The following is a 27,189-nucleotide window of genomic DNA, read 5'->3' as shown; positions in this document are numbered from 1 at the left end:
TGTTTATTTTTTTTAAAAAAATAGAATTTGCATTTTATTTATTTGCTAACATTCTTTTATTTCATTGGTAAATGTCATATTACATTACAGGACTTACTATAATATAATTTCCAACATGTATGCAAAAATTATATACAAATTTTATATACTTAGAAAGGAAATGAAACAAACAAAAGAAAGAACAAAGAGAAAAAACAAAAACAATCCCCCCCAAATCATATACATACCAACACACTAGACTTCCTGTCTATCCTGTTGTATATTCCTTTTTTACAAATGAACGTACTCTTATTATTATATATTTCTTTAGGGAAGCTTTTAATGTTTAATAGACTATTGTATTTTAATATTCTATTGGAAGCCGCCCAAAATGGCTGGGGAAACCCAGCCAGATGGGAGGGGTATAAATAATAATAAATGATAATAATAATAATTAGTATTATTTTGTTGTTGTTATTATTATTATTGTTATTATTAAAGTTGGGAGGGACCCTGAGGGTCATTATTCCAGCCTCCTGCAATACAGGAATATGCAAGTGGGCCATACAGGGATCGAACCTGTGACCTTGGTGTTTTCAACACCAAGCTCTGGGGTGTCTGGGAGGTTCCTCATAAGGGACTTCAAAAGGTTCCCTGTTCCTGCTGGTGAGATTATCGCCCTGAAACACCGATCACTGTTGTGTGTTCTCTTTTCTCTCTCTCTCCTTCTCTCTGCTGCCACAGATGCTGCAGATGTCTGTGGATTCAGATCCACGCCTATGGACGTCATAGAGCAACTGCAGTCTCAGTGGCCTTTCCAGGAAATGGTCATCCTCTGGGAAGAATCCAGGAAGAGGCCCCGAAACACAACCATTACGCGTAAGACGCCTGCAATCACCACGCGCTAATTGGAAGGTCTCTCTCTTCGCTGTTTGCTGAAAATGATGGGGTCTGGAAACTTAATGAGCTCTGCTAATTACCTTTACATTTAAAGGTAAAGGGACCCCTGACCGTTAGGTCCAGTCATGGATGACTCTGGAGTTGCGGCACTGATCTCGCTTTATTGGCCAAGGGAGTCGGAGTACAACTTCCGGGTCATGTGGCCAGCATGACTAAGCCGCTTCTGGCGATCCAGAGCAGCGCACGGAAACGCCATTTACTTTCCCGCCAGAGCGGTACCTATTTATCTACTTGCACTTTGACGTGCTTTTGAACTCCTAGGTTGGCAGGAGCAGGGACCGAGCAACGGGAGCTCACCCCATCGTGGGGATTTGAACCGCTGACCTTCTGATCGGCAAGCCCTAGGCTCAGTGGTTTAGACCAGTGTTTTTCAACCTTTTTTGGGCAAAGGCACACTTGTTTCATGAAAAAAATCACGGGGCACACCACCACTGTGTGCGGAGAGGGAGATGTCGGAGCCCCGCTGCTCTCTATGGGGAATCGGATGAGAGCAGACTGCCTGTCCGCTCTCATCCGATCCCATCCGATCTGATCCCCACCCAGGACGGATGGGAAATAGGGTGGACACAGTCCGGCGCCCGCCTAGTGGGCGAAAATTTGACTTTTTTTAAAAAAAACCTTAGGCTTATTTTTACTCATGACAATATTTGTTAAAAATATTACATCTGCCTTTGAGAAGAGAGAGTATCATATTTTTATAATGTGGAAAAATAAACTCTACAGACATCCCAAATTGGCACACAGGTGCTTTAAAATAACATCCTCTCACAGGATAATTCCAAAGGGGTGCCTTGCTCCCACCCTGTTTACCCAATTATTCTTTAAACACACTGGACTGCATGAATGGGTATAAGACGAGAATACCTAAAAACAGTAAAATGTTTATTTTCTTAGGAAAAAAAGAGGGATTCAAACTGATTGTGGTCACAACGTCCATCTGTTTAACCTTGAAGTCCCCCCCCCCCCCGGCGCGCTCTCCTTCCTCGGCGCCTCTCGCTCCCCGGAGAGGCCGCCCAGCGCGGGGCTCTCGCCGTCTGCCTGCCTGGCTGCCTGCGAGCTCGACGGGCAGCGCCTCCGTCCGCAGCGCCCGCCTCGCGGCTCTCGAGTGGCGCTCGCCCGGGAGGACACGCCGGAGCCCGGGAGCTTCTTCCTCCGCCCCCCGGAGCCGGAGCGCCGCTTGGAGCGCCGAGGAAGGAGAGCGCGCCGGGGGGGACTTCAAGGTTAAACAGATGAGAGCCGCGAGGCGGGCGCTGCGGATGGAGGCACTGCCTGCCGAGCTTGCAGGCAGCCAGGCAGGCAGACGGCGAGAGCCCCGCGCTGGGCGGCCTCTCCTCGCCGCGGCACACCAGGCAACATCTCGCGGCACACTAGTGTGCCGCGGAACAGTGGTTGAAAAACACTGGTTTAGACCACAGCACCACCCACCCCACCTTTACCTTTAGGGATAAGCAAACCAATAGGCAAGAGGAGTACATGTGACTCCTGGCATAACTGCTGCTCCAAAGGGCCTCCTTGTCTTTTTTTTTTTTTAAAATAATTTTTATTAACTGGCCAATCACATCAAATTAAATCATATCACATAAATTCCGAATTACAAAGCCGAATTTTAAATTTTGTTGGGGGGACCCATATTTCAAGATCCGAAGGGGGATTCTGATCATCTTCTTGCTGCTGTGTTAATGTCCCAATCAGTCCAAATCAGTCCAAACAAAGTTCATAGTTCTATCCCATCTTATCTTGCTGTTTCCACATCACATCTTGTTCATATATTTTCTCGTTTTTCTTTATGATCTCTTCTGATAGTCTCCTTAAGCCGATAAACACCAATAGTAATAATAGTCCTGTGTGAATTTTCCGTTCTTCCAATCCTCAAATCGAGATGGTTTCCATATATCGTCTCCTTCATAGATAACATCACTCTTTCCATCATAGTCTCGTAAAACTGTCGCTCTTAAGTCCCACTGAGGAGTTTAACCCACAATATATAAACAACTCTATTTCTCTCTTTCTCCTCCCAGACTCAAGACCTCCGACAGAACTTCCCAATATGGCGACGGCATTTTTAACTGCGTCATTCCAAAGCTCTTACACATTCCACGCTCTTCTTAAAACGTGCTTTGGTTCGAAAGTTTATCTCCACACAGCCTTAAATCGACAGCTTAAGTCCTTAAAACAACATTTCTGACTCATGAGAGGAGGGGATTCTTGTTTAATCACATAGGGAAAGAAGGAAGAGGTTTTTTCCCCCTCCCCCATCAGTCATTTGCCGTACCTTGTCTTGGCGTATCTTCTCATGTTTTATTCTTATCTTGTTTTGTCAGAGATCTCTTCTGTTAGCCGTCTTTACTCCCCCTTCTCTCTTGAAATATGTGCATTCCTTTCATCCAAATTGTTTCCTTTGAAGTTCTGCATCTAGTGGCGCGAATCAGGGACGGGTTCAGGAGTGCCGAAATCCCACAGGAGGGCTTTGTGCCTAGTGCCCCCACCCCCACAAATTCGGGGGTGGTATGGGGCACAGCAGGCAAGGGCCATCCCCCCCAGTCCTGGGGGGGTTAAGGAGGCTAATTACCCCCATCATAGCCTCCAAATTACCTCGTGTGGGTCGGAGAGATGTTATTGTCAGCCATCTTCCAATGCGCCCCCTAGTGGCCCCCCCAAAGGGCCTCCTTGTCATGTCCTCCCTTGCTGAATACCCTCCTGCAGCAATGGCGGGTACTCTGGTTCTTGCCCCTCTCCTAATGGAGAGGAAAAGAGGCACCATCTATGTATGCAAGTCGACGATGGTACTAAAACTGCAAGAACAGAGCTAAGACAATGAGTAGCTGTTGAGTGTAAGGAAAAAACTGGATCTGGAGGCTTCCAGAGAACCTGTTTATTGAGCACAAAATAGCTGCTCTTTGAAACCTTCTTGTGGCACTCTTCTTGTGGAGCTTTGTGTATAGCACCAGCTCATTTGGGGTAGGTGTCTCCTGAATCTTTCTTTTTAATTATTGTTTAACATCTTTATTGACAATTCAAAAAGTACATAAATATATGTGTACTAAACATGGTGAGACGTAAATAAGAGAGAGAGAAATAAAACGAGAAACAGAACCTGTGTAGAAGGGAAAATAAAGGGAGGGGTGTGGGAACCCAAAACTGTATATTTTACAAAGTTGTTATTGTGCTTCGCCAGATCTTAGCCTATTACAGTATTTGTAAGAACGGATTCCAAATATCATTGAATTTGTCCATGGCAAGTCTGCCTTTTGTACGCAAGTTGTTCATATGTTGTGAGTTTGTATGTCTTCAATCCAATCGTAGAAGGGAGCCGCATTTTTATTTTTCCAATTCATCAGTATCAGTCTTTTTGCTGTGATAAGGGCACGGAAAGGCCACTCACATTGTCCTTTTGTAAGGTTCCATGTGCTGGATATATACGTAATTCAAGAGGATATTTTGCTCTGTAAATGTAAGGGGTAGTTTTTAATTCTGAAAGTAGATCGCAGTCTCTTGATAGTTGGCCACCCTGCTCTTACAGGAATCAACACCTTTTGTCATGTTAACGCCTCAATTCCAGGAGAAGACCTGGGTTGAAAAGGAAGCTTAGCCTATGCTTTCCCATTGGCCTGCAATCTTCCCTTCAATACTCCACATAATCAGAAATCCTACCATTTATTAATTTAATTAATAACTGGGTCTCCCCCAATCTGCAACAAAAGATATTCTTTTTTAAGAGAAAAAAGAATAACAAGCAGAAAATTACAACTGCTTTTTTCTGGACTCTGGACTGCAATTAAACTTTACAACATGTAACCCTATGCATTAATCTTCTTTTCACAACTGTATATAACGAACTTCGCAGTTGCTGCTTCCACCCCAATATCCACACATTTGTTATATGCTGTTTCAGACTGTGCAAACTTGGGCCAAACTAGAGGATAAGAAAAATCTATAACTGTGGTTCGTGCAATTTTTTTATTTTTTTATTTTAAGCAGCCACTGTAGGTCCCTTCCAACTCTACATTTTTATGATTTTGTGATTCATCTTCGCTGGTGGACCTTCTCCAGTGAGATGATTTTTCTGACCTAGGATTCCGGTGGGGAGGAGTTTTTTCCTGGGATTTCCTCCTCGTAACATGACCCTTTGTCCTTATTTTCCCACCTGCTCACAGGAAGTACAGTGGATATTCTGTACGACTTTGCACGCTGCGCCAATCTGCACCTGATCTTTGGACTCAACGCTTTGCTGAGGAGAGGCAACCAGTGGGACAGCTCAAACGCCCAGCTGATTTTGAATTATACTGAATCCCAGAATTACAACATGGATTGGGAACTTGGGAATGGTAGGTTTCAGATTTGAGTGTGCTCTTGTGTTGGCAGTATGCAAATACATATTGGGAGAGCAAAGGGGGAGAGGGAAGAAAACCCATAAGCTCCTCCTCCCTAAATTCAGCCCTGCAAAATCACATGCCATGTCAAGGATTTATTTATTTATTATTTTTTTAACACAATGATTTGATTTTATGCACCCCTCACAGCTTTGTGAAGTGATGCCTTCAGGACAGAAGACAGCAGCAACAACAAAATAAATTGTTACATCGCTTTGAAATGTTTAATGCAGAGCTTTCCAAACATTTCATGTTGGTGATACACTTTTTAGACATGCATAATAATCATCATCATCTATTTATTTATACCCCACTCATCTGGCTGGGTTTCCCTAGCCACTCTGGGCAGCTCCCAGCAGAATATTAATTAAAAAAGCGATAAAACATCAAACATTAAAAACTTCCCTAAGCAGGGCTGCCTTCAGATGTCTTCTAAAAGTCAGATAGTTGTTTATTTCCTTGACATCTGATGGGAGGGTGTTCCACAGTGTGGGTGCCACTACCGAGAAAGCCCTCTGCCCGGTTCCCTATAGCTTCACTTCTCGTAGTGAGGGAACTGCCAGAAGGCCCTCGGAGCTGGACCTCAGTGTCCGGGCAGAACGATGGGGTGAAGACACTCCTTCAGGTATACTGGACCAAGGCCTTTTAGGGGTTTAAAGATCAGCACCAACACTTTGAATTGTGCTCGGAAATGTACTGGGAGCCAATGTAGGTCTTTCAGAACCACTATTATACGGTCTCAGCATCATTTTGCGACACTGTAATTCAGTTTTATTAGCAAACCGGAGGTTAAACTAACCCGTTTCTAGCCCTGGGAGGACACATTAATGTCTCTCCACACACAGTTTGGAAAGCTCTGGTTTAATGGAAAGCAATTCAGTGAAAGAAAGGGGGAAAATCCATCACAGTTTAGATGCTCAGGTAATCTGAGATACAGCCTTACCCCTTAGATAAAACTGAGTCCCACGTATCTTTAGTTCCAAGTGTTCCTTTGGAATAGTAAAGTTTGATATTTAACATTCTGTACTTCTGGTTGATTACTGCCGCTGTGCAAATTCTGAATGAGTCACGCAGCTTTGAGAGCCCTCTAAGGATGTTTACGCTTTCTACAGAGCCCAACAGCTTCAGGAAGAAGTCTGGCATTTATATCGATGGCTCCCAGCTAGGACAGGACTTCATACAACTACGTCAGCTGTTGGACAGCTACAGCAGCTACAGAAATGCCAAGCTCTATGGGCCTGATGTAGGTCAACCTCGGAAGCACACTCAGAAGTTGCTAAGGAGGTAAAAATTAAATCACCAGCATCATTTTGTTGGCTTTTTGCAGTATAGTAACGCTGCAGAGAGCTTGCTGGGGAGATCATGCATTAAAAAGAAAGGACTCAAAAATAACTTAAAGAAGGTTTTAATAAGAAAAACAAAAACTCCATTAACACTAAATATATTAACAAACAAACATGACCCAACCACCAACCCATCCCCCAGGGTAATGGGAGAGCTAGATGCTGCTCCTTATATACTCTACCCAAATGCTGACACACCTTAATCAAATACAACTCAGCAGCACCTGCTATGTTTCACAGCTGTAAAGCTGGGTCTCGTTAGTTTGCTCTGGCCCTTGCTCCGGCCCCTTAAAGACATACACATGGAGTGGAACAATGATGAACCTTTACATTTAAAGAAGCCATTCAACATTTCCCCTGCGGTTCATCATTGTGGAACAAAAACATAAAGCATACTTTGTACATGTTTTTCATGTGTAACCTTTGGAAGTGCTTTAGTAAAAATGTCCGCAATTTGGTTGTCACCTGGAACATATTTAAATACAACCATTTCATCAGCAATTAGTTTCTTTACAAATTCTAAACGTAATCTTAAGACTCTAGTGCGCTGCGTATTGGTCTCTGAACACAGGATAGCAAGTCCACTCTGGGAATCAAGGTAAACTTTTACTGGTAGTGTTACTTGCATCTGTAGATCTGCAAATACTTGCATATACCATTCTACATCACGAGTGGCCTGAACGCATGCACATAATTCACTCTCTGTTGTGGAGAGACAAATAATGGTTTGTGTCTGGGACTTCCATTCAAATGGACAACCGTTATAACAAAACACCATACCAGACACACCCCTGCAATTATTTTGTTCTACTGCATGAGATGCATCGCAGAAAATTTCAAAACCTTTGTCAATACTTGATGTAAACTGCAGCCTATAATGTTTGGTATGTTTAAGGTACATTACCACTCTCTTAAGAGCAGAGAAACATTGTGTAGTGGGCTTTTCCACAAATTTTGCCAGAAAGTGAAAAGCATAAGTTATATCTGGTCTTGAGATTCTTTGAATGAAATTTAGCTTGCCTATAGCAGAACGATACAAAGTTTTGTTAGGAAATGGCTTATCTTCATCTGTAAAGGTGAAACCACACACCATAGGTGTTTCCTTCCCATTTGCATTTTCTAAACGTAGCATTTCAACTAGATCATCAATTTTTGCAGTTTGATGAACCAGAAAAGATCCATTTTTGCCTTTCTCAATTTGCATGGATAAGTAATTTTTAGCTATGCCTAATTCCACCACATCAAATTTCTTCTGTAACTGTGAAACTACCTGTTCATATTCCTGTTTAGTTTTTGTAGAAATTAACACGTCATCTACATACACACATATTTTTGTTACAGAGTTTGCCCTTTCCTTTATAAACACGCAATTGTCTGCCTTTCCTTGTGAAAAACCAATATCTAGCAATTCTTTTGCTAAAGTTTGGTGCCAATTCCTTCCACTTTGGTGCAGACCATAAAGGGATTTATTTAATTTGCATACCAAACCTTCAGCAGCATCTATGCCTTCAGGGACACGCATAAAAATTTGTTCTTTTAAATCTGCAAACAAATATGCGGTTTTTATATCTAGGTGATAAACAGAATGTCCACGTTGTGATGCATCTTTTAACAAAAGCTTAACTGTTTCATATTTTACACTTGGTGAATAGCACAAATCATAATCTTCGCCTGGAATTTGTTGAAAACCCTTAGCAACTAGTCTTGCCTTGTACCTTACAACTTCATTTTTGTCATTCATTTTAACTCTATAAACCCATTTTGAATCAATAAGTCTCATATCTGGGGTTTGTGGTACAAGAGACCAAGTGTTATGCTCTTTTAAAGAAGCTATCTCAGAGTTCATAGCTTTATACCAATTTACAGCTTGGTGCAGAGGTAAATTCTGAACATCACTGTAGCTTTTTGGCTCAAAAACCACCTTATTGGCATACACAGTATTAAAATGTTCATCTGCAAAACGTTGTGGCTTCTGCCTCTTTCTATCTGAACATCTCAGTCCGGAAGGAGAGTCAGACTCCTCAGACTTAATGGGACTAAGTGAACTACTAGTTTCAGGTTGTAAATCATCATTGTCAGACTGAAGAGGTGCCTGTAGGCTAAGCTCATGGTCAGAAAACTCAAGAGAATCTAACCTCCCCTCGGGTGCCTGTGACTTTAAATCATCAAACAAATTATCAGATTCAACAGGCTTTTTGTCTTTTTCTATTAATTCAGAATCACCATTTTCTCCTGCTGCTGCTGCTTCTTCCTCTTCTTCCTCAGTATCATTTATACCATCAGTATCTTGGAAAACAGCAACCCCATTCCAATTTACAGTTTGTATCATGCTTCTGGTAATATGAAATTTGCCAGTTGCTGGTATGTAAATTCTGTACGCCCCCTGCTGGTAGCCCATTAATTTTCCCTGCACACTACGTTCACCCAATTTCTGCTTAGCAGGATAATGCATAATTACATCTGAACCCCAAATGCGTAGGTATTTCAGATTAGGGCGTTTTTTAAACAGCTTCTCATAGGGGGTGACATCTAAACCAGAATGATAACTGCGATTTCTAACATAACAAAAGGCATTGAGCGCTTCAGCCCAAAAGACTTTGGGCAGATTAGCATCATGCAGATAAGTTTTAACCCCTGCCTGCAAGTCACGCTGCACAACTTCAACAAGCCCATTTTGCCAGGGACTTCGGGGGCAAGATAACTCATGAGTAGTCCCCTGCGCTTCCAGGAATTTCTCAAAATCCTCAGAAACAAATTCCCCGCCCCAGTCAGAAAACAGATTCTTAATAGGTTTGTTAAAGTGCGTTTTTACCCAGTTGCAAAAAACCTTGTACTTCTCAAAAGCTTGGGACTTCTCAGCTATTGCATAAGTCCAACAATATCTACTATACTGGTCTATCAGAGTAAGCCAGTACTTCGAACCTCCTAATGAGGGTGGGAGTGGCCCAACTAAATCACAATGTACACGCTCAAATGGCTCAGTTACTTTCCTATCTGAGCACCTGCCCTTGCGTGCAACCTTAATCTTATTCTTGCAACAGGATAGACACTGCATATAGAATTTACATGGTTTTAAGTTGAGGCCATTGACAATATTCTCTGTCTTAATTACATCAGCAAAATTCAGGTGTCCCAGAATTCTGTGTGCCACGTGGATACACCCAGAATGTGGCCTTACATTCCTCAACCCCTGGCTTGACTGTGCTGCTCTGCAATTTATATGCGATTGGGAGTAGGTGCGAAAATACAGTCTATATAAACCATCAGATTCCCGGGCATACAATAGACGTTTGTTCCCCTCGAAAAACTCACAAATAGACTTTAAGAAACGCACAGTTATGCCTTGACGGGCAAAGCACCTTACTGACAATAAATTGTCCACTGACGGGCAGTAAATGCAGTTCGCTATTGTAATGTTTAAAGAGTCAAGTTTAACGGTACCCCTGCCAAGTGACTGCAAGACTTGTGAATTGGCTAAATGTACATTACCAATTTCCTCTTCGAAAGAAATAAACAAGCTTCGATCATTGCAGACGTGCTGCGATGCTCCTGAGTCGACAACAAAAGACTTCCACTTGGCACCTTTAATTCTTTTACGATCTTTAGACCGAGCGTGAAAAGCTCGCGGCTCGTTTCTGTCTCTACTATACGATGCCGGCTGCTGGGCTGACGACCGTGACTGACGAACAGAAACAGGCTTGGGAGTACTTTGCTTTCTTTTGGATCTGCAGTCCCTTGCAAAATGTCCTTGCTTATTGCAGAACCAACAACCCTTTGCAGCTTTAAATGCAGTTGTATCACCACAGGTTTGCATATGGCGTTCCTCATTCTTTCTGGAAACAGGAGTGCTTATGGCACAAGCCTCCCTTCTATCCAACTCGCCCATTAATCTTGCCGTTACCCCTTCCACAGTTAATTGTGCTGGTGGAACAGCAGATATCTGGCTAGCTACACCATCAAAGTCCTCATTAAGGGAACAAAGGATGATAAAAACATACTGAATATCAGGTATCTCCATGTCCCTTCGAATTAACTCGCCGCGTATTGCCTCCAGACGTCTCAAATGTGCTGCCAAATCTCCACCAGGCTGCAACTTCGTCTGGTACAACTGCTTGAAAAACGTCAATGCAGACGCTGACTCTTTTCTAACATGCACTGCTGCAAGACTGTCCCACATTTCTTTGGCAGTTTTCTTATTTCTTATATAGACTACTTGCTGGTCGCTGACTGCCAAATTAATTATCGCCCTGGCTTTCGCATCTCCTTTCGACCAAGCATTAGTTACAGGGTCAGGAGGGTCATCAGTTACATAGGTCCATACTTCTCTAGAGGTCAAAAGTGCCTCCATCCGAAAAGACCATAAACTATAGTTCTCATCTGTCAGCTGTGGGAAGACCAGAGCCTTCTCAGCTTCAGGAACCCGGTCAACCATTCTGGAACTCTTCCAGACCCACAAAAACTACGCTAACAGGAGAAGGAGTTTTTAAACCTTTCTCAGAGTCCAAAAATATGCAGTCATCCACTCAGCAGCTGGGCCCATAACCAAAGTTGTTGGCTTTTTGCAGTATAGTAACGCTGCAGAGAGCTTGCTGGGGAGATCATGCATTAAAAAGAAAGGACTCAAAAATAACTTAAAGAAGGTTTTAATAAGAAAAACAAAAACTCCATTAACACTAAATATATTAACAAACAAACATGACCCAACCACCAACCCATCCCCCAGGGTAATGGGAGAGCTAGATGCTGCTCCTTATATACTCTACCCAAATGCTGACACACCTTAATCAAATACAACTCAGCAGCACCTGCTATGTTTCACAGCTGTAAAGCTGGGTCTCGTTAGTTTGCTCTGGCCCTTGCTCCGGCCCCTTAAAGACATACACATGGAGTGGAACAATGATGAACCTTTACATTTAAAGAAGCCATTCAACACATTTGACTTGATAGATCAACAATGCAATATTCTGCCCCACTTCAGAACATAACAAATAACCATTGTTGGCTTTAGCCGTGATTTGTTGCCTTAATGCTGATTGAGATCGCTAGGCCTGGGAAGGGTGCAATTTTCTTTGCAGTTTAGATAAAATGTTGTTTCTGAGACAAAATGGACAAGGTTACAGTAGAGCAGAGCAGCAAAACCACAGACCCAATACTGAGCTGGATGTCTAAAAAGTATAATACGGAGTATAGCTAATCATTCTAAGGCAGCTTCCTAAATTTGTATGGTCCAACGTCTGTATTACTGGATTACAGTTCCCACAGTTTTGTAGATCCCTTAGAATTTGAGGAAAAGCAGAGGAGGTGGTAAATTTAACCCTTGTTGTTTTGCAGCTTCCTGAAATCAGGAGGAAAAGTAATTGATTCTGTCACATGGCATCAGTAAGTACTGAGTTCATATTCAGCAACTCGTTACCCAAGCATTACGGCAGCATATGTCAAAACATTTACCAGAAACTGCGGGAGGGAACAGTGCTGTTGTGCTCAGGTCTTTTTGGGGGAACTGTCCTGCCATTTTGAAAGCAAGATGCTGAACAAAATGGATGCTTTGCCTGATCCAGCAGGGCTTTTCTTAGCATACGCCTAGTTCAGAGAAATATTAAGTCGATGATAACTGCGGAGAAAATATAAAGAAAACCAGAAGGAAAACCATTTTGTTTTTGTTTGTTTCTAAAAGTATGTACTGTATTTTTCGCTCCATAGGGTGCACTGGACCATAGGGCGCACCTAGTTTTTTGGGTTTTTTGGGGGGGGGAATAAAGAAAAAAAATTATTCCCCCAACCCCAGCCCCCAGAACAGGCAGCTATCCGCAAGCCTTCCGAGTGCAGCAGGAACTCCTGCTGCGCTCAGAAGGCTTGCGGATAGCTGCCTGAAGCCTGGGGAGCGCAGCAGCAGTTGGCGCTGCGCTCCCCGGGCTGCAGGCTGCTATCCGCAAGCCTTCAGAGCCCCGCGGGAACTCCCGCCGGGCTCGAAAGACTTGCGGATAGCTGCCTGAAGCCTGGAGAGTGAGAGGGGTCAGTGCGCACCGACCCCTCTTGCTCTCTAGGCTTCAACGAAAGCCTGCATTTGCCCCATAGGACGCACACACATTTCCGCTTCATTTTTGGAGGGGAAAAATGCGTCCTATAGAGCGAAAAATACTGTATATGCTGCCCTCACAAAATATCAGGCTAGTGTATTAAAACATAAAAAACCATTAAAAGCACTACAGAACAATCATTGAAATGACTGGCTACTCAAGAATGTATCATAGAATAGACTCATAGAATTGTAAGGGATCCTGCGGGTCATCTATCGCAACCCCTCTGCAATGCAGGAATCTCAGCTAAAGCATCCATGACAGATGCTTGAAAGTCAGAAAGCAAGGGTGCCTGTCACTTCTCTGCTAGGAGAGTGTTGCACCGTGACATTAAATGCCTGACTTCTTGTTGAGGTCATTTGGGCTTCTGTAACAAAATGGACACCTAACAGCTCTCTTCTGGGTGATCTCTAATAGAACTTATGCACCCAAATTGTGCAGGACTTCTTGTATCAACACAAGAGCCTTTTCCAGCGCCGGTGTAAATTACGTCAAATGTCTCGATTTTGCAGCTATTATCTGAATGGCCGAACTGCTACCAGAGAGGATTTCCTGAGCCCTGATGTGCTGGACACTTTCATTACAGCCGTACAAGAAGAACTCCAGGTAATCGGGAGTCTGTGTGGGTGGCTGGACAGCTCATCTATTCCTCCTAATTTAAAGTTGCCAACCTCCCAGGCTCAAGTCTCTGAATTGACTCACCTTTATATGCTTTGATTTCACATTCTCTAGCTTGTTGACGACACTGTCCCAGGCAAGAAAGTTTGGCTGGGAGAAACTAGTTCAGCCTATGGAGGGGGGGCTCCTCAGCTGTCCAATACGTATCTCGCTGGCTTTATGTAAGTAAAATAATATACGTTCCTACGAGCTCTACTTCCTTCTGTGGAATACCAGGATCTTGTTGCGTGTCAAGACCCCATAGCCACCCCCTTGTAACACGCACAAGGACACGGATATTAGGTTTATGTTACTGGGCAAATTTGGCCACAACTTTATTGATTACAGAATGTGAGCTGTATTGGCTTAGGCATTGAATGGACACGACTATATCTGACTCCTGCCTGATGCGCAGGAAGTCCGGTAAGGGTAAACCACCGGAAGGGAGAGCCCTGTTGATGCAGACCAACTCAAGCTCCCCCTGGTGTTCCCGTTGGGATCGTGTCATGGCCCTAGCCCCCGACCCGGGCTTTGGACAAGATCAACACCCCCAGATTCCTTTAACGGAATACCCTTAAGCTTGGAGGGGCAGGTGATGGCCACACCTCCCCTCCCCCATCACAAGGTCAAACAATGCCTAACCGCAACCCTAACAAAGTTGTGACGATTGCCACGAGGTAGGCGAAAACCACATGGCCAGTGCCAATTTGCCACGTGGAAAAATTCCTACAAGGCCCCTCAATGGTGACCAACCAAGGTCCATAGCAAGGCCAGTGCCTAAACCTGCAAAATAGGGAGGGAAGGTGGGTGATTGAGGAAGTGAGCCAAAGAGGAAGCCCTCTAGCTCGCACCTCTGATTTAAACAGTCCCAGCCACACACCCCCGGCCAGCGGATTGGCTGGCCGGGCTCTGACATGACCGGGATCCCCCAGTGGGGAGTGGGTGGCCACGTGGTCCACCGCAACTCCTCCCCACTGGGAAGTGGAGCGGATTTCTCTACCAATGCCCTAGAAGCCCTTCCTTTGATCAAACAGGAGAAGCTGTTGTGATCATTGATGCCCATAAAGCTATCCATGTCTAGTAGCTATGGTGGCTATGTTCTGCAGTAATGTTTCTGAGTACCAGTTGCTGGAAACCACAGGAGGAAAGAGGTCTCTTGTGCCCAGGTTCTGCTTTTAGGCTTCCCAGAGGCATCCGGTTGGCCACTGCGAGAACACAATGCTAGACCAGATGAGCCAGTGGTCTAAGCCAGCAGACTCCTCTTATTTCCTGATCTGCTTGCACAACCCCTCAACACATCAGTGGGAAGCACATAAAACATTCTGCCCCTTCCCCGCTCCACCCTTTAGTGGTGTTTTAGGGTCTTTTCCAGGTCTGGTGCCATGCGCATGTGCACAATTATGCGCCAGTCGGTTGTTGACTGTACAACCACGAGCGTTCATCATGAATCCATCCAGATTTGTTTACATGGTTCTTCCCCTTGCCCACTCCGTTTCCGTGCATTTCCCAATCACTTCCATAACCACAAAAAGTCAGTTTCTTTTCACCCAAGTTTCCTAGCATTTGCTTGAATCTCTCCCATGAAACACTGACATTCTGGAGGTTTCCTAATGTTGGCATTGACCGGCAACATCTGGTGGTGTCTAGGAACTCACCATGCCATATGGCAAATCAGAAAGGAGATGAATTAGATACCAGGACTCGTTTTATTTAAGACCAAACCCAAATCCTCCCCCCCTATTGTGGAGCCCATTTATCCTCCTGTATGAGGAATCAAGCTTTGATGCTTTTGAATTATGGTGCTGGAGGAGACTCTTGAGAGTCCCATGGACTGCAAGAAGATCAAACCTATCCATTCTGAAGGAAATCAGCCCTGAGTGCTCACTGGAAGGACAGATCGTGAAGCTGAGGCTCCAATACTTTGGCCACCTCATGAGAAGAGAAGACTCCCTGGAAAAACCCTGATGTTGGGAAAGATTGAGGGCACAAGGAGAAGGGGATGACAGAGGACGAGATGGTTGGACAGTGTCCTCGAAGCTACAAACATGAGTCTGACCAAACTGCGGGAGGCAGCGGAAGACAGGAGTGCCTGGCGTGCTCTGGTTCATGGGGTCACGAAGAGTCGGACACAACTAAACAACAACAACCCAGTACCTGACAGGGATGCGGGTGGCGCTGTGGGTTAAACCACAGAGCCTAGGATTTGCTGATCAGAAGGTTGGTGGTTCAAATCCCCGCGACAGGGTGAGCTCCCGTTGCTCGGTCCCTGCTCCTGCCAACCTAGCAGTTCGAAAGCACCTCAAAGTGCAAGTAGATAAATAGGTACCAGTCTGGCGGGAAGGTAAACGGCGTTTCCGTGCGCTGCTCTGGTTCGCCAGAAGCGGCTTAGTCATGCTGACTACATGACCCGTAAGCTGTATGTCTGCTCCCTCAGCCAATAAAGCGAGATGAGCACCGCAACCCCAGAGTCGGTCACGACTAATGGTCTAATTAGTCTGGACTAATGGTCAGGGGTCCCTTTACCTTTACCCAGGACCTATGATGGCAGCATGTTGAACTGCTGTGCAACTGAGAAAGTTTCATAAGGTGACAGTAACAGAAGCTGGTCTGCTTAGATACTGTATCTCATCATCTGTTTTGTTTCTCTTATGGAAAAAAGCCACACTAAGGGAATTTGGGATCTGTGGGTCTGCATACTGCTGTGAAATTCTGTATTGAAGGACAGGCACTTCAATTTAAGGACCTCTCATGTCCCTGCCAAGAACTGAGAATGCTTTTCTACAGCGTTCCCTCTGCTCCTCTCAACTACTTATTAAAGGTCATGGTTACAATGCTGCCAGAAAGAACACCTGCCTTTTCTGACCTTATAACTATTGAATGTTTGTTTTTTTTAAAAGCACCATTTCTTATGTTTGCATCAGCTCTTGTTTCTGCCTTGCACGTAGAACAAAACATCACACCTCTTTAGTTGCCACTCCCAATTCTTTTCAGGTTGCTTGAATTGAAGTTTTCTTTATTTTTTGCTCTCCCCCCCCTACTTTTGTTACGCAGGTGGCTGGACAAACTTGGTCTGTCTGCCAAACTGGGCATTGACGTGGTGATGAGACAGGTTTTGTTTGGAGCAGGAAGCTATCATCTGGTGAACGCCAGCTTTGAACCTTTGCCAGTACGTATACCTCTAATAATAAATATAATAACAATAATTTATTATTTATTCCCCACCCATCTGGCTGGGTTTCCCCAGCCACTCTGGGCGGCTTCCAACAGAATATTAAAATACAATAACCTATTAAACATTAAAAGCTTCCCTAAACAGGGCTGCCTTCAGATGTCTTCTAAAAGTCAGATAGTTGTTTATTTCCTTGACATCTGATGGGAGGGTGTTCCACAGGGTGGGTGCCACTACTGAGAAGGCCCTCTGTCTGGTTCCCTGTAACCTCACTTCTCGCAATGAGGGAACCGCCAGGAGGCCCTCGGCGCTGGACCTCAGTGTCCAGGCAGAACGATTGGAGTGGAGACGCTCCTTCAGGTATACTGGACCGAGGCTATTTAGGGCTTTAAAGGTCATCACCAACAATGAACAATGAATAAAACAATGAAAAGGTTGAGGATACAATGACTCCTGCAATCGACACAAGATAATATCCCCAAGGCAAGTATCTGTAAACAAATGATATACATCCATAAAAATGGCAAAAGTAGCTTCTTTCCCAAATAGGTTTTATCTTAAACAATAGCAAACACAGTAAATACGTTTGTAACAGTGTGTAGACAGTATGTAAACGACTTAAAGCAGGGACATATCTGTCCCCATCTGCATTTTTCCATCGGGAGAAGCATCCGTCAAGGAGGTTTAGCAAACTGAAGGATATCGTCCTCTTTCTATGCTCCTCCCTCTTTCTGTGCTTTAAGTTGTTTACATATGGTCTTCACTTGTATATTATTTACTACAAAGCTCGATGACTAAGCTCTTCAGCAACGAAACGTCAGAGCACTGAATCACTGGTACAGTGGTACCTCGGGTTACATACGTTTCAGGTTACATACGCTGCAGACTCCGCTAACCCAGAAATAGTACCTCGGGTTAAGAACTTTGCTTCAGGATGAGAACAGAAATCATGCGATGGCGGCACAGTAGCAGCAGGAGGCCCCACTAGCTAAAGTGGTGCTTCAGGTTAAGAACAGTTTCAGGTTAAGAACGGACCTCCGGAACGAATTAAGTACTTAACCTGAGGTACCACTGTTTATCACAAGTAGACTCTTCATTACTGCATTTGCAGTTGTTCCAACGTAAAATCTATTTTGGAAAGAGAAGAAATGAGCACTGAGCCACTGATATATTTATTACAAATAAACTCTTTATTTACTGTGTTTGCTGTTGTTTAAGATAAAAACTATTTGGGAAAGAAACTACTGTATATTTCCGTGTATAACATGCCCTCATGTATAAGACGCCCCCTATTTTGGGGGACTCCAAAAGTAAGAAGAAGGGGGGAGATTGCCCAGAGTTGTTGAGCTTCTTTGGGGGGGGGGGTGGCCCAGAGTTGTTGACTCTGTCTGATACACGGAAAAGTACGGGACTTTTGCCATTTTTATGGTCGTTTATTGTTTGTTTAGGGACGCGGGTGGCGCTGTGGGTTAAACCACAGAGTCTAGGACTTGCCGATCAGAAGATCGGCGGTTCGAATCCCCATGACGGGGTGAGCTCCTGTTGCTCGGTCCCAGCTCCTGCCAACCTAGCAGTTCGAAAGCACATCAAAGTGCAAGTAGATAAATAGGTACCGCTCCGGCGGGAAGGTAAACGGCGTTTCCATGCGCTGCTCTGGTTCGCCAGAAGCGGCTTAGTCATGCTGGCCACATGACCCGGAAGCTGTACGCCGGCTCCCTCGGCCAATAAAGTGAGATGAGCGCCGCAACCCCAGAGTCGGTCATGACTGGACCTAATGCTCAGGGGTCCCTTTACCTTTTATTGTTTGTTTACAGATAGTTGCCTTGGTGATATTATCTTATGTTGATTGCAGTACGTATACCTTAGCAGAGGAAGCAGGAAAGGTGCAAGGAGGGGAGGGAGGGGGGGAGTGGATGGGTGGCAAGAAGCGACGGCGGGGTTGGGTGGGCATGGTTCATGCTGACACCTATTTTGCTTCAAAAAAAAATAAAATAAAAAATCCCACTGATTATTACCATTATTATTTTTTCAATTTCTTAACTGCCTTTCACCATAAGCTCTCGAGGCAGTCAGGTCACGGCAATTTAATTCAAATTTCAAAGCAGTTTAAAATAAATGATAGGAAGAGGAAAAGGATAAGGGTGAATTGCCTTCTGTGTTTTTGATTCCATCTCGCTCCTGCTTATCCACCAACTCTTTGCTGGTTATGTTTCTTTAACATGTTTTTGCTATGCACAAAAGCTGTCTTCTTTTCCCTTGTAAATAGGATTATTGGCTTTCTCTGGTATACAAGAAACTAGTGGGCGCCAAAGTCCTGCACGTCAGCCTGTCGGGTGAAGACCCAAGGAGGCTTCGAGTGTATCTTCACTGTACAAATGAGCACCAGTAAGCATTCAGCCAAATGCCTAGCAGTAGTAGTAGTAATAATAATAATAATAATAATAATAATTTTATACCCTGCCCTCCCCAGTCAAGACCGGGCTCAGGGCAGCTAACAACCAATAATAAAAACAAGTTGATTGAAATACAACTTAAAAAACAAGATTAAAATACAACATTAAAACAATTAAAACATTAAAATGCAGCCTCATCACAGGAGGAGAAAGGAAAAAAGAAAGGGGGGAGGGAATCAAATTGATTCTAAGCCAAAGGCCAGGAGGAACAACTCTGTCTTACAGGCCCTGCGGAAAGAAATCAGATCCCGCAGGGCCCTGGTCTCATGAGACAGATCGTTCCACCAGGCCGGGGCCAGTGCTGAGAAGGCCCTGGCTCTGGTTGAGGCTAATCTGACTTCCTTAGGGCCCGGGAACTCTAGGGTGTTGCTATTTATGGACCTTAAGGTCCTCCATGGGGCATATCGGGAGAGGCGGTCCCGTAGGTATGAGGGTCCAAGACTCTGAAGACCTTTTGGAGACTCTGAAGACCTTTTGGAGAAGTAACCCAATTTTGTACTTTCACCTAAGGGGAGACACAACTTGGGAAAGTTGCAAGGGCCCTGGTACACTAGCTCTGGTGCAGCAAATTGCACCAAATAATCTGAAACTTTGTACATGTCAAGCGTAGATGAAGAAAAATGGAGCAGAATGAAAAGATGGCAGCTAAGATACATAAACTCTCCCCCCAAATTCCAAAAGGAGTTAGGAATCCTCGCTTTGCAAATGCTTTTCTAGGCTAGGATCCTGGTAACTCGCAGGGGCAATTTTTAGCAGATGCTAGCAAAACGCCTGTCACTATGGCAGGAAACGTGTGTGCAGCACAGCCCCACACATTGCTCACCCAGAGTGTCCCCATGGATGGAGAATGGAGTTTGACCTGCCCTATGCATTTTGCTCCGAGTGTGGCACCTCCTAACCTAGGCCCTTGGCAGGGGCGGACTTTGTAATCTTTTGCAATACGGTTCCCTGTGCAAGCCAAAATTGGGCGCTGTTGCCATTATAAGAGAACAAGGGAGGTGTTTACAGTGAGTTCCGGCACCTCTTTTTCTAGAAAAATGGAACTGGCTGGTTGTATTTATTGATTTGGGGTTTTCTTTCCCCTTCAGACTTCTCTAAATGCAAAACATAAATGCAGAGATTTCTGTGCTTAAAATACTGCAGTTGTGCATTTCCTCTGATAACATTTGAGACCTGCAGGTTATAGGACGGTACACAAATTAAACAAACAAACAAACAACAACTTTTGCACTTCACCAGGAGGAAACGCTCATGTCAAACAGAATGCCCTTATTTTCATCTGAGGAATGTTGGAGTGTCTACTATATATTATCTGGTATATCCTTTTAACAGGTTGCTTCATGTTTTCCTTCCAGCCCGAAGTACAGAGAAGGGGATATCACCTTATTTGCCTTGAACCTCTATAACAGCACAAAACACTTGCAGTTACCTTCTTCCTTCTCCAGCAGGCAAATAGATGAATATCTTTTACTGCCTCATGGAGAAGACAGCATACTTTCCAAGTAAGAAATTCCAACTTTCCTTGCCTTTCTAAATATTATTTGTTCAGTATGAGCTTTAAAAACTTGGGATTTTCAGAGGAGACCCTTTTCATTCCCTTTCAAATGTTGTTCGGGATCTAAAAGGTGTTAGCAATTTCTTTTAACCCCCTGTACCTGACTCTTGATTTGTAGACACTGGACAAATGAGGTACCACGATTGGGAAACTTTTGTTAGGCTGTGTCCACATAATACAGGGGTCAGCAACCTTTTTCAGCCATGGGCTGGTCCATCGTTCCTCAGACCATGTGGTAGGCCAGACTATATTTTGAGGGGGGGGGGGGGAATGAATGAATTCCTATGTCCCATAAATAACCCAGAGATGCATTTTAAATAAAAGGACACATTCTACTCATGTAAAAACACGCTGATTCCCGGACCATCCGCAGACTGGATTTAGAAGGCGATTGGGCCGGATCCGGCCCCCGGGCCTTAGGTTGCCTACCCCTGGCATAATACCTTTGAAGCACACACACGCCATCAAAGAATTCTGGGAACTGTAGTTTGCCCCTCACAAAGTTATAGTTCTCAGCAGTCTTTAACGCACTGCAGTACCCAGAATTCTTTGAGGGAGAGGAAATGTACTTCAAATGTGCTTTAAAGCTATAGTGTGTACACATCCAGTGTTTCCTGAAACAATCATTCCAAGAAGCTCAAGGCGATGCTTATGGCTCTTCCCACCACTAAGTGTTATGTAACATCATTCTGCATAGCAATTACTTCACACTGCATTCTGTAACCACACATTAACAAAGCGCTTCACCCAGTCATGTGTTCACACTCCACATTTCTGACTTTTAGTCTCAGGGCTATGGGATCGAGCCCCACATTCAGGAAAAGATTCCTGCATCGCAGAGGATTGGACTAGATGACCCTCAGGGTCCCTTCCAACTCTACAATTCTGTGATTCTAGGACATAGAATCATAGAATCATAGAGTTGGAAGAGACCACAAGGGCCATCGAGTCCAACCCCCTGCCAAGCAGGAAACACCATCAGAGCACTCCTGACATATGGTTGTCAAGCCTCTGCTTATAGACCTCCAAAGGAGGAGACTCCACCACACTCCTTGGCAGCAAATTCCACTGTCAAACAGCTCTTACTGTCAGGAAGTTCTTCCTAATGTTTAGGTGGAATCTTCTTGTAGTTTGGATCCATTGCTCCGTGTCTGCTTCTCTGGAGCAGCAGAAAACAACCTTTCTCCCTCCTCTATGTGATATCCTTTTATATATTTGAACATGGCTATCATATCACCCCTTAACCTCCTCTTCTCCAGGCTAAACATGCCCAGCTCCCTTAGCCGTTCCTCATAAGGCATCGTTTCCAGGCCTTTGACCATTTTGGTTGCCCTCCTCTGGATTCACAGCCCTTAATCTTCAGCTTGAAAATGACTTCTATTTCTTGAAACAGTGTTCAAGATTTGACAAAAGATTGTCATTCCTGTTCATTGTTAATGCAATAAACTTATTATTATTTTGTTCTTAGAAACTACAGGATCAGGGTTACATTTTTAGGTTTCGGGTCCCAAGTACTAAGGAAATCCTTTCCACCTTAAAAGCATTGCAGCTAGGAAGGAAGTCAAGTGACTTCTCAGAAATTGTGTCTCAGCTCAAAAACTGGGAAGCCAGTTCCCAAGAATTCTGCCCACATTTCTTCCTGATCCATATGGATATTTCCTCAATTTATGATAATGATCTGTCCCTCTATGAACTCGTAAGTGAAGCTGTATCCTGCAACCTTGTGTGCTCCAGTTCCCTGATCAGATCCAACTTTCAGCTGGCCAGGAATGACAGCCAGACAGTGTCTGCCAAACTTTATTTTTAGCATTGAGATCCACCTTTCTGGAAACATGGATTTTTCCTTTTCTTGAAGAGAGAATTCAGCTTGAACAGTGAGGATGTTTCCACACAGAAGGCTTGCTTTACATGGTGTTACATGTGCACTATGAACTTACGTTGGCCAGAAAGCTTATTCACGTTATATATACTTCTCTTGTGCATTAAAAACAAGCACACAAAGAGCATATGAGGGATCAAAAGGGATTGAAGCTCTTTGTGTAACACACACACAAAGGCAACCTAACGCTCTGAAATTTACATAGATGGTAGAGTTCCGTTATTTAAAGCCGTTCTCATGAAATAATTTAAAAATACACTTTAAAACTTCATCAATTAGAGATACCATTTTGTATTACTGAATTGTCTTTGTTTTAAAATGGTCTCTTGAAAACAAATGCAACAAAATCTTAACCAGGTTTATTCTTTGAAGATGACAGATTTTGTGTCTAAAATATACATTCTTTCCTCTCGCAGATCCGTGCAGCTGAATGGTCATGTCTTAAAAATGTTGGATGATGAAATATTGCCCACTCTCAGAGAAAAGCCTCTCAGTCCAGGAAGCCGCCTTGCACTTCCAGCTTTTTCATATGGATTCTATGTAATAAGGAATGCCAAGGTGCGGGCTTGCATTTAGCAACTTATGTCACGTTCCCAAAATCGAGTTGGTGGCCAACGTGGTGTCAAGACATTCGGCTGCTCCAGATAGTTTGGTGGCAGAAACAAAGCAAGTCAAGAGTGAAGGGGAACATCCCTCCATCATGGCCCCCATTATTATTTTAACTTTCCACTTGTAACATTTACCTAAGAACTTTGTTTCAGCCACTGTTTCCCAAGAACGAAAGCTCTGCTTAAGGAGGGATTCCAGTTAGAGATGCAAAGAGGATGGATGTCAGACAGCAAATCACGAAATTAGTGGCATAGGTTCTCAGCGACGTCTACACTGGCTTGGTCATGTACACAGAATGGAAGATGGCAAGATTGTGCTGCACAGGGAGCTGGCTTCAGACACTAGGTCTGTTGGCAGCCCAACTCTGTGTCACAAGGATGTCTGCAAACATGGCACGAAGGCTGGCAACATCAACCCCACCGTGTGGGAATACTTTGCAGGCAATCACAGTGCCTGGAGACAGACAGTCAGGTTGTGCATCCATAGCAGTGGTCAGAGAAGGAATGACCTCTGGGAGGCGTGTAGAAGAAGAAGAAGAAGAGTTTGGATTTGATATCCCGCTTTATCACTATCTGAAGGAGTCTCAAAGCGGCTAACAATCTCCTTTCCCTTCCTCCCCCACAACAAACACTCTGTGAGGTGAGTGGGGCTGAGAGACTTCAGAGAAGTGTGACTAGCCCAAGGTCACCCAGCAGCTGCATGTGGAGGAGCGGGGAAGCGAACCCGGTTCACCAGATTATGAGTCCACCGCTCTTAACCACTACGCCACACTGGCTCCCAGTAGAGAGACGCTATGGTGCACCTGCAGCAAGACAACCGGATGCCTTCATCTGCTCCACCTGCAATAAAAGACCATATCAGTCTTCACAGCCCTACCAAGTGCTGTAATTCTCCAACAGTTTGACTTTCTTCCCGAAGGCAAGACTCTTCCATTGCCTCCCGAGGCAGACGGATGCCAACAACAACCCTTTGAGCATCTGAGGATAAACAGGGAAACGGACCATTTGAGTGACATCAGGGAAAAGCAATCTTGAGGATAACAGAAGAATAAGCAAAATAAAAAAATTCCTTCCAGTAGCACCTTAAAGACCAACTAAGTTTGTTATTGGTATGAGCTTTTGTGTGCATGCACACTTCTTCAGATACACTGAAACAGAAGTCACCAGAAGAATAAGCAAGCAGGTTACAGGCACAGCCAAGGAGAAGCAGAATATAAGAGCTGTTGGCCAGCCAGCCTGGAAATTTTTATGGGGCTTCTGTTAGGCTAGCACCAAAAAGAGCAGACAAGCTCAAGCATTCTCAGGGAGTCTTGTATTCTATGACAGGGTAGCGATCAGGAAGGATTCCTCTTCGTGATTTCTTATAAATCAGTTGTAGCACTTTTGCAAATGTGTCTGGCACACTTTCATGCTGCCCACCAGCAAACTATACCTCATCCAGGCCAGTCCCTTAGCTGACATCTGCTGGGCCAAACATACTAGCAAGATCAGCATGGGAGAAACAGCAACCATCATAGCCACAAATCCCATTGACAGCAGGTTCCCTTTACACAATACTTTGTGGGTATTTCTGGCTTCGAAGCTACTGTTGCTAAGGAAGCTGTTTTATGGAAGGTACCCAGTTTCCTTCCCCCCCCCCCCCCAATATGCACAGAGTAAAACCATTTCCCCCCTTCATTATAGACATGCGACCTACAACAAAATGTTTACAGTGTGACACATTCCTGCTTGGGTTGCAGACATTCTGTTCCCAGTTCCTAACTTTTCATTTCTTCCTTGCCCCTCCAGCCCTCCAACACACACACACACACACACACACCATTTCATGCCCTTTGAGCATGCTCAGTTGTCCCTGGGCATTTTGGAGGGACTGAAAAATTATTTTTGTACTTCTGCAAATGTTGGCATTCCTCCAGATCTGCATGTAACTCCCTTTTGTGTGAGGGTAGGGTCATTTTGACTGCATATAAGCCAGGGATAGTCAACAGGGTGCCCTCCAGATACAGCAGGCTGCAGCTCCCATTGGCCCTAGACAGCATGGCCAATAGGCAAGAATCATGGGAGCTGTGGTTCCATCCCTGACAAGCGATTGCAGTCAAGAGAATTGAAATTGCTATTAGGCAACAAAGGCAAAAGGGTTATAGCTCATGATTATGAACCCATGCTTTGCATACAAACAGCGCCCAGTTCATTCTCTCTCACCCCCACATGGAGCTGCTGGAAACTCCTGTCTGAAGCTCTGGAGAGATGTGGGGAAACCTGTGGCCCTCCGGGTGTTGCTGGTCTCCAGGTTCCATCATCCCTAATCCTTGGTCACACACTGGCTGGGACTGATGGGAGCTGGAGTCCACCGACATCTAGAGGCCACACGTTGGCTTCAGTGAACCTGATGGCACAATGGTCAAACTCAGGATAATGTTCCTAGATTTTGGCATGCAGCTTGCCAAAATGCAATTCTAGGCAACTTTATTGTACTTCGCTTTGATGTGTGTTCATGTGTTTTGGTACCTGCACGTTTTTGAAATAAACTAATTTATATTAAGTGTTTGCGGTTGTGAATGTTTGGCTTTTTAGTTGTCACATAGCCTCCTTGGTGCTAAAGGGGCTGTTGAATAAGCTCAGGAGTTTCCTACAGGAATGTAGGTGCCACATTTAAAAACCATATAGCTTGATCCTGAACACTTTCATAAAGGAACTCCCACCCCATGAGCACTCTAATACCCCCCCACAGCACAAAGACAGGATCCTATCACTTTCCCTTTTACAGCAGATGGCATACATCCCAAAAAGAAGTTACTGTGGGGATTGCAGCTAAGAGGAAACAAGCCAGCAGGTGGTGTCATTGTCCCAACTTTTTTAAAAATACAAACAACCAATGTTTTGACCCCCATGTGCACTACAACAGTGTCAAAAGCTAGCTTCCTCAGGGTTACTGCATGGTAGGTAAAGGTATAGCACCCCTAGACGGTTAAGTCCAGTCAAAGGCGACTATGGGGTGCGACGCTCATTCGCTTTCAGGCCGAGGGAGCTGGCATTTGTCCACAGACACCTTTCCAGCATGACTAAACTGCTTCTGGCGCAACGGGACACCGTGACGGAAGCCAGAACGCACGGAAACACTGTTTAGCTTCCCGCTGCAGCGGAACCTATTTATCTACTTGCACTGGTGTGCTTTCGAACTGCTAGGTTGGCAGGAGCTGGGACACAGCAATGGGAGATCCCAGGGATTTGAACTGCCAACCTTCTGATCGGCAAGCCCAAGAGGCTCAGTGGTTTAGACCATAGCGCCACCTGCATTTCTGCTGCCTGGAGGGGCACTCTTCACAATGAAAGGTGGAATAATGTTTTCCACAAGTATTTAAAGGTTGAACCAGAAGGCAGCTCTTGAATGTCTATTTGAAGAGCATATCATTCCACAGCACTGGGCCAATGACCCTAAGGCTGTTTTGCATTGATGTCAAATGAGCCTCGCCAACCCAAGGGCCAACCAACAACACTCCTGCTGGTGATCAAGCTGGGATATAAGGGTTTAGGCACTCCCTAAGGTACCCTGGAGGGGACGCGGATGGTGCTGTGGTTTAAACCACTGAGCCTAGGGCTTGCCGATCAGAAGGTTGGCGGTTTGAATCCCCACAACGCTGTGAGCTCCCATTGCTCGGTCCCTGCTCCTGCAAACCTAAGTTCGAAAGCACATCAAAGTGCAAGTAGATAAATAGGTACTGCTCCGGCGGGAAGGTAAACGGCGTTTCCGTGCGCTGCTCTGGTTCGCCAGAAGCAGCTTAGTCATGCTGACCACATGACTTGGAAGCTGTATGCCAGTTCCCTCAGCCAATAAAGCGAGATGAGCACTGCAACTCCAGAGTCGGTCACGACTAGACCTAATGGTCAGTGGTCCCTTTACCTTTAAGGTACACTGGACCTAAGTTGTCCCCGACCATCCAAATCTTGGTGGTCACGTTCTGCACCAGCAGGAGTTTCTGATCGAGCATCAAATGGACATCTTAAAAGCAATATTAATAATAGAGTCTTGTTCAGATAATCACATTCAATAAAATACAATTAGAAAACAATCATATTTGCCCTGGAAGGTAGACAGTCCACTAATATTTTCAGGTCAGAGGCTGGTTTGGAGCTTCAGC

General features: G+C 44.6%; 1 protein-coding gene across 1 annotated transcript in view; it reads left to right on the top strand.

The window, feature by feature from the left end:
- Positions 1-25,597, top strand: part of HPSE (heparanase) — a 35,221-nt gene extending 9,624 nt beyond the window's left edge. The window contains exons 3-12 of the mRNA XM_083458820.1: positions 724-858; positions 5,094-5,264; positions 6,422-6,593; positions 11,984-12,031; positions 13,242-13,335; positions 13,462-13,568; positions 16,438-16,552; positions 18,822-18,940; positions 20,364-20,510; positions 22,859-25,597. Coding sequence (XP_083314946.1) covers positions 724-858; positions 5,094-5,264; positions 6,422-6,593; positions 11,984-12,031; positions 13,242-13,335; positions 13,462-13,568; positions 16,438-16,552; positions 18,822-18,940; positions 20,364-20,510; positions 22,859-23,018 — 1,268 coding nt within the window. The 3' untranslated portion in view covers positions 23,019-25,597. The remainder of the gene's footprint in view (positions 1-723; positions 859-5,093; positions 5,265-6,421; positions 6,594-11,983; positions 12,032-13,241; positions 13,336-13,461; positions 13,569-16,437; positions 16,553-18,821; positions 18,941-20,363; positions 20,511-22,858) is intronic.
- The last annotated feature ends 1,592 nt before the right edge of the window (positions 25,598-27,189 follow it).

Source organism: Podarcis liolepis (genome assembly GCF_965112155.1).
Source record: "Podarcis liolepis genome assembly, chromosome: 9".
Taxonomy (NCBI): Eukaryota; Metazoa; Chordata; class Lepidosauria; order Squamata; family Lacertidae; genus Podarcis; species Podarcis liolepis.
The sequence above is the reverse complement of the archived record's forward strand: the minus strand, read 5'-3'. Positions and strand labels throughout refer to the sequence as shown.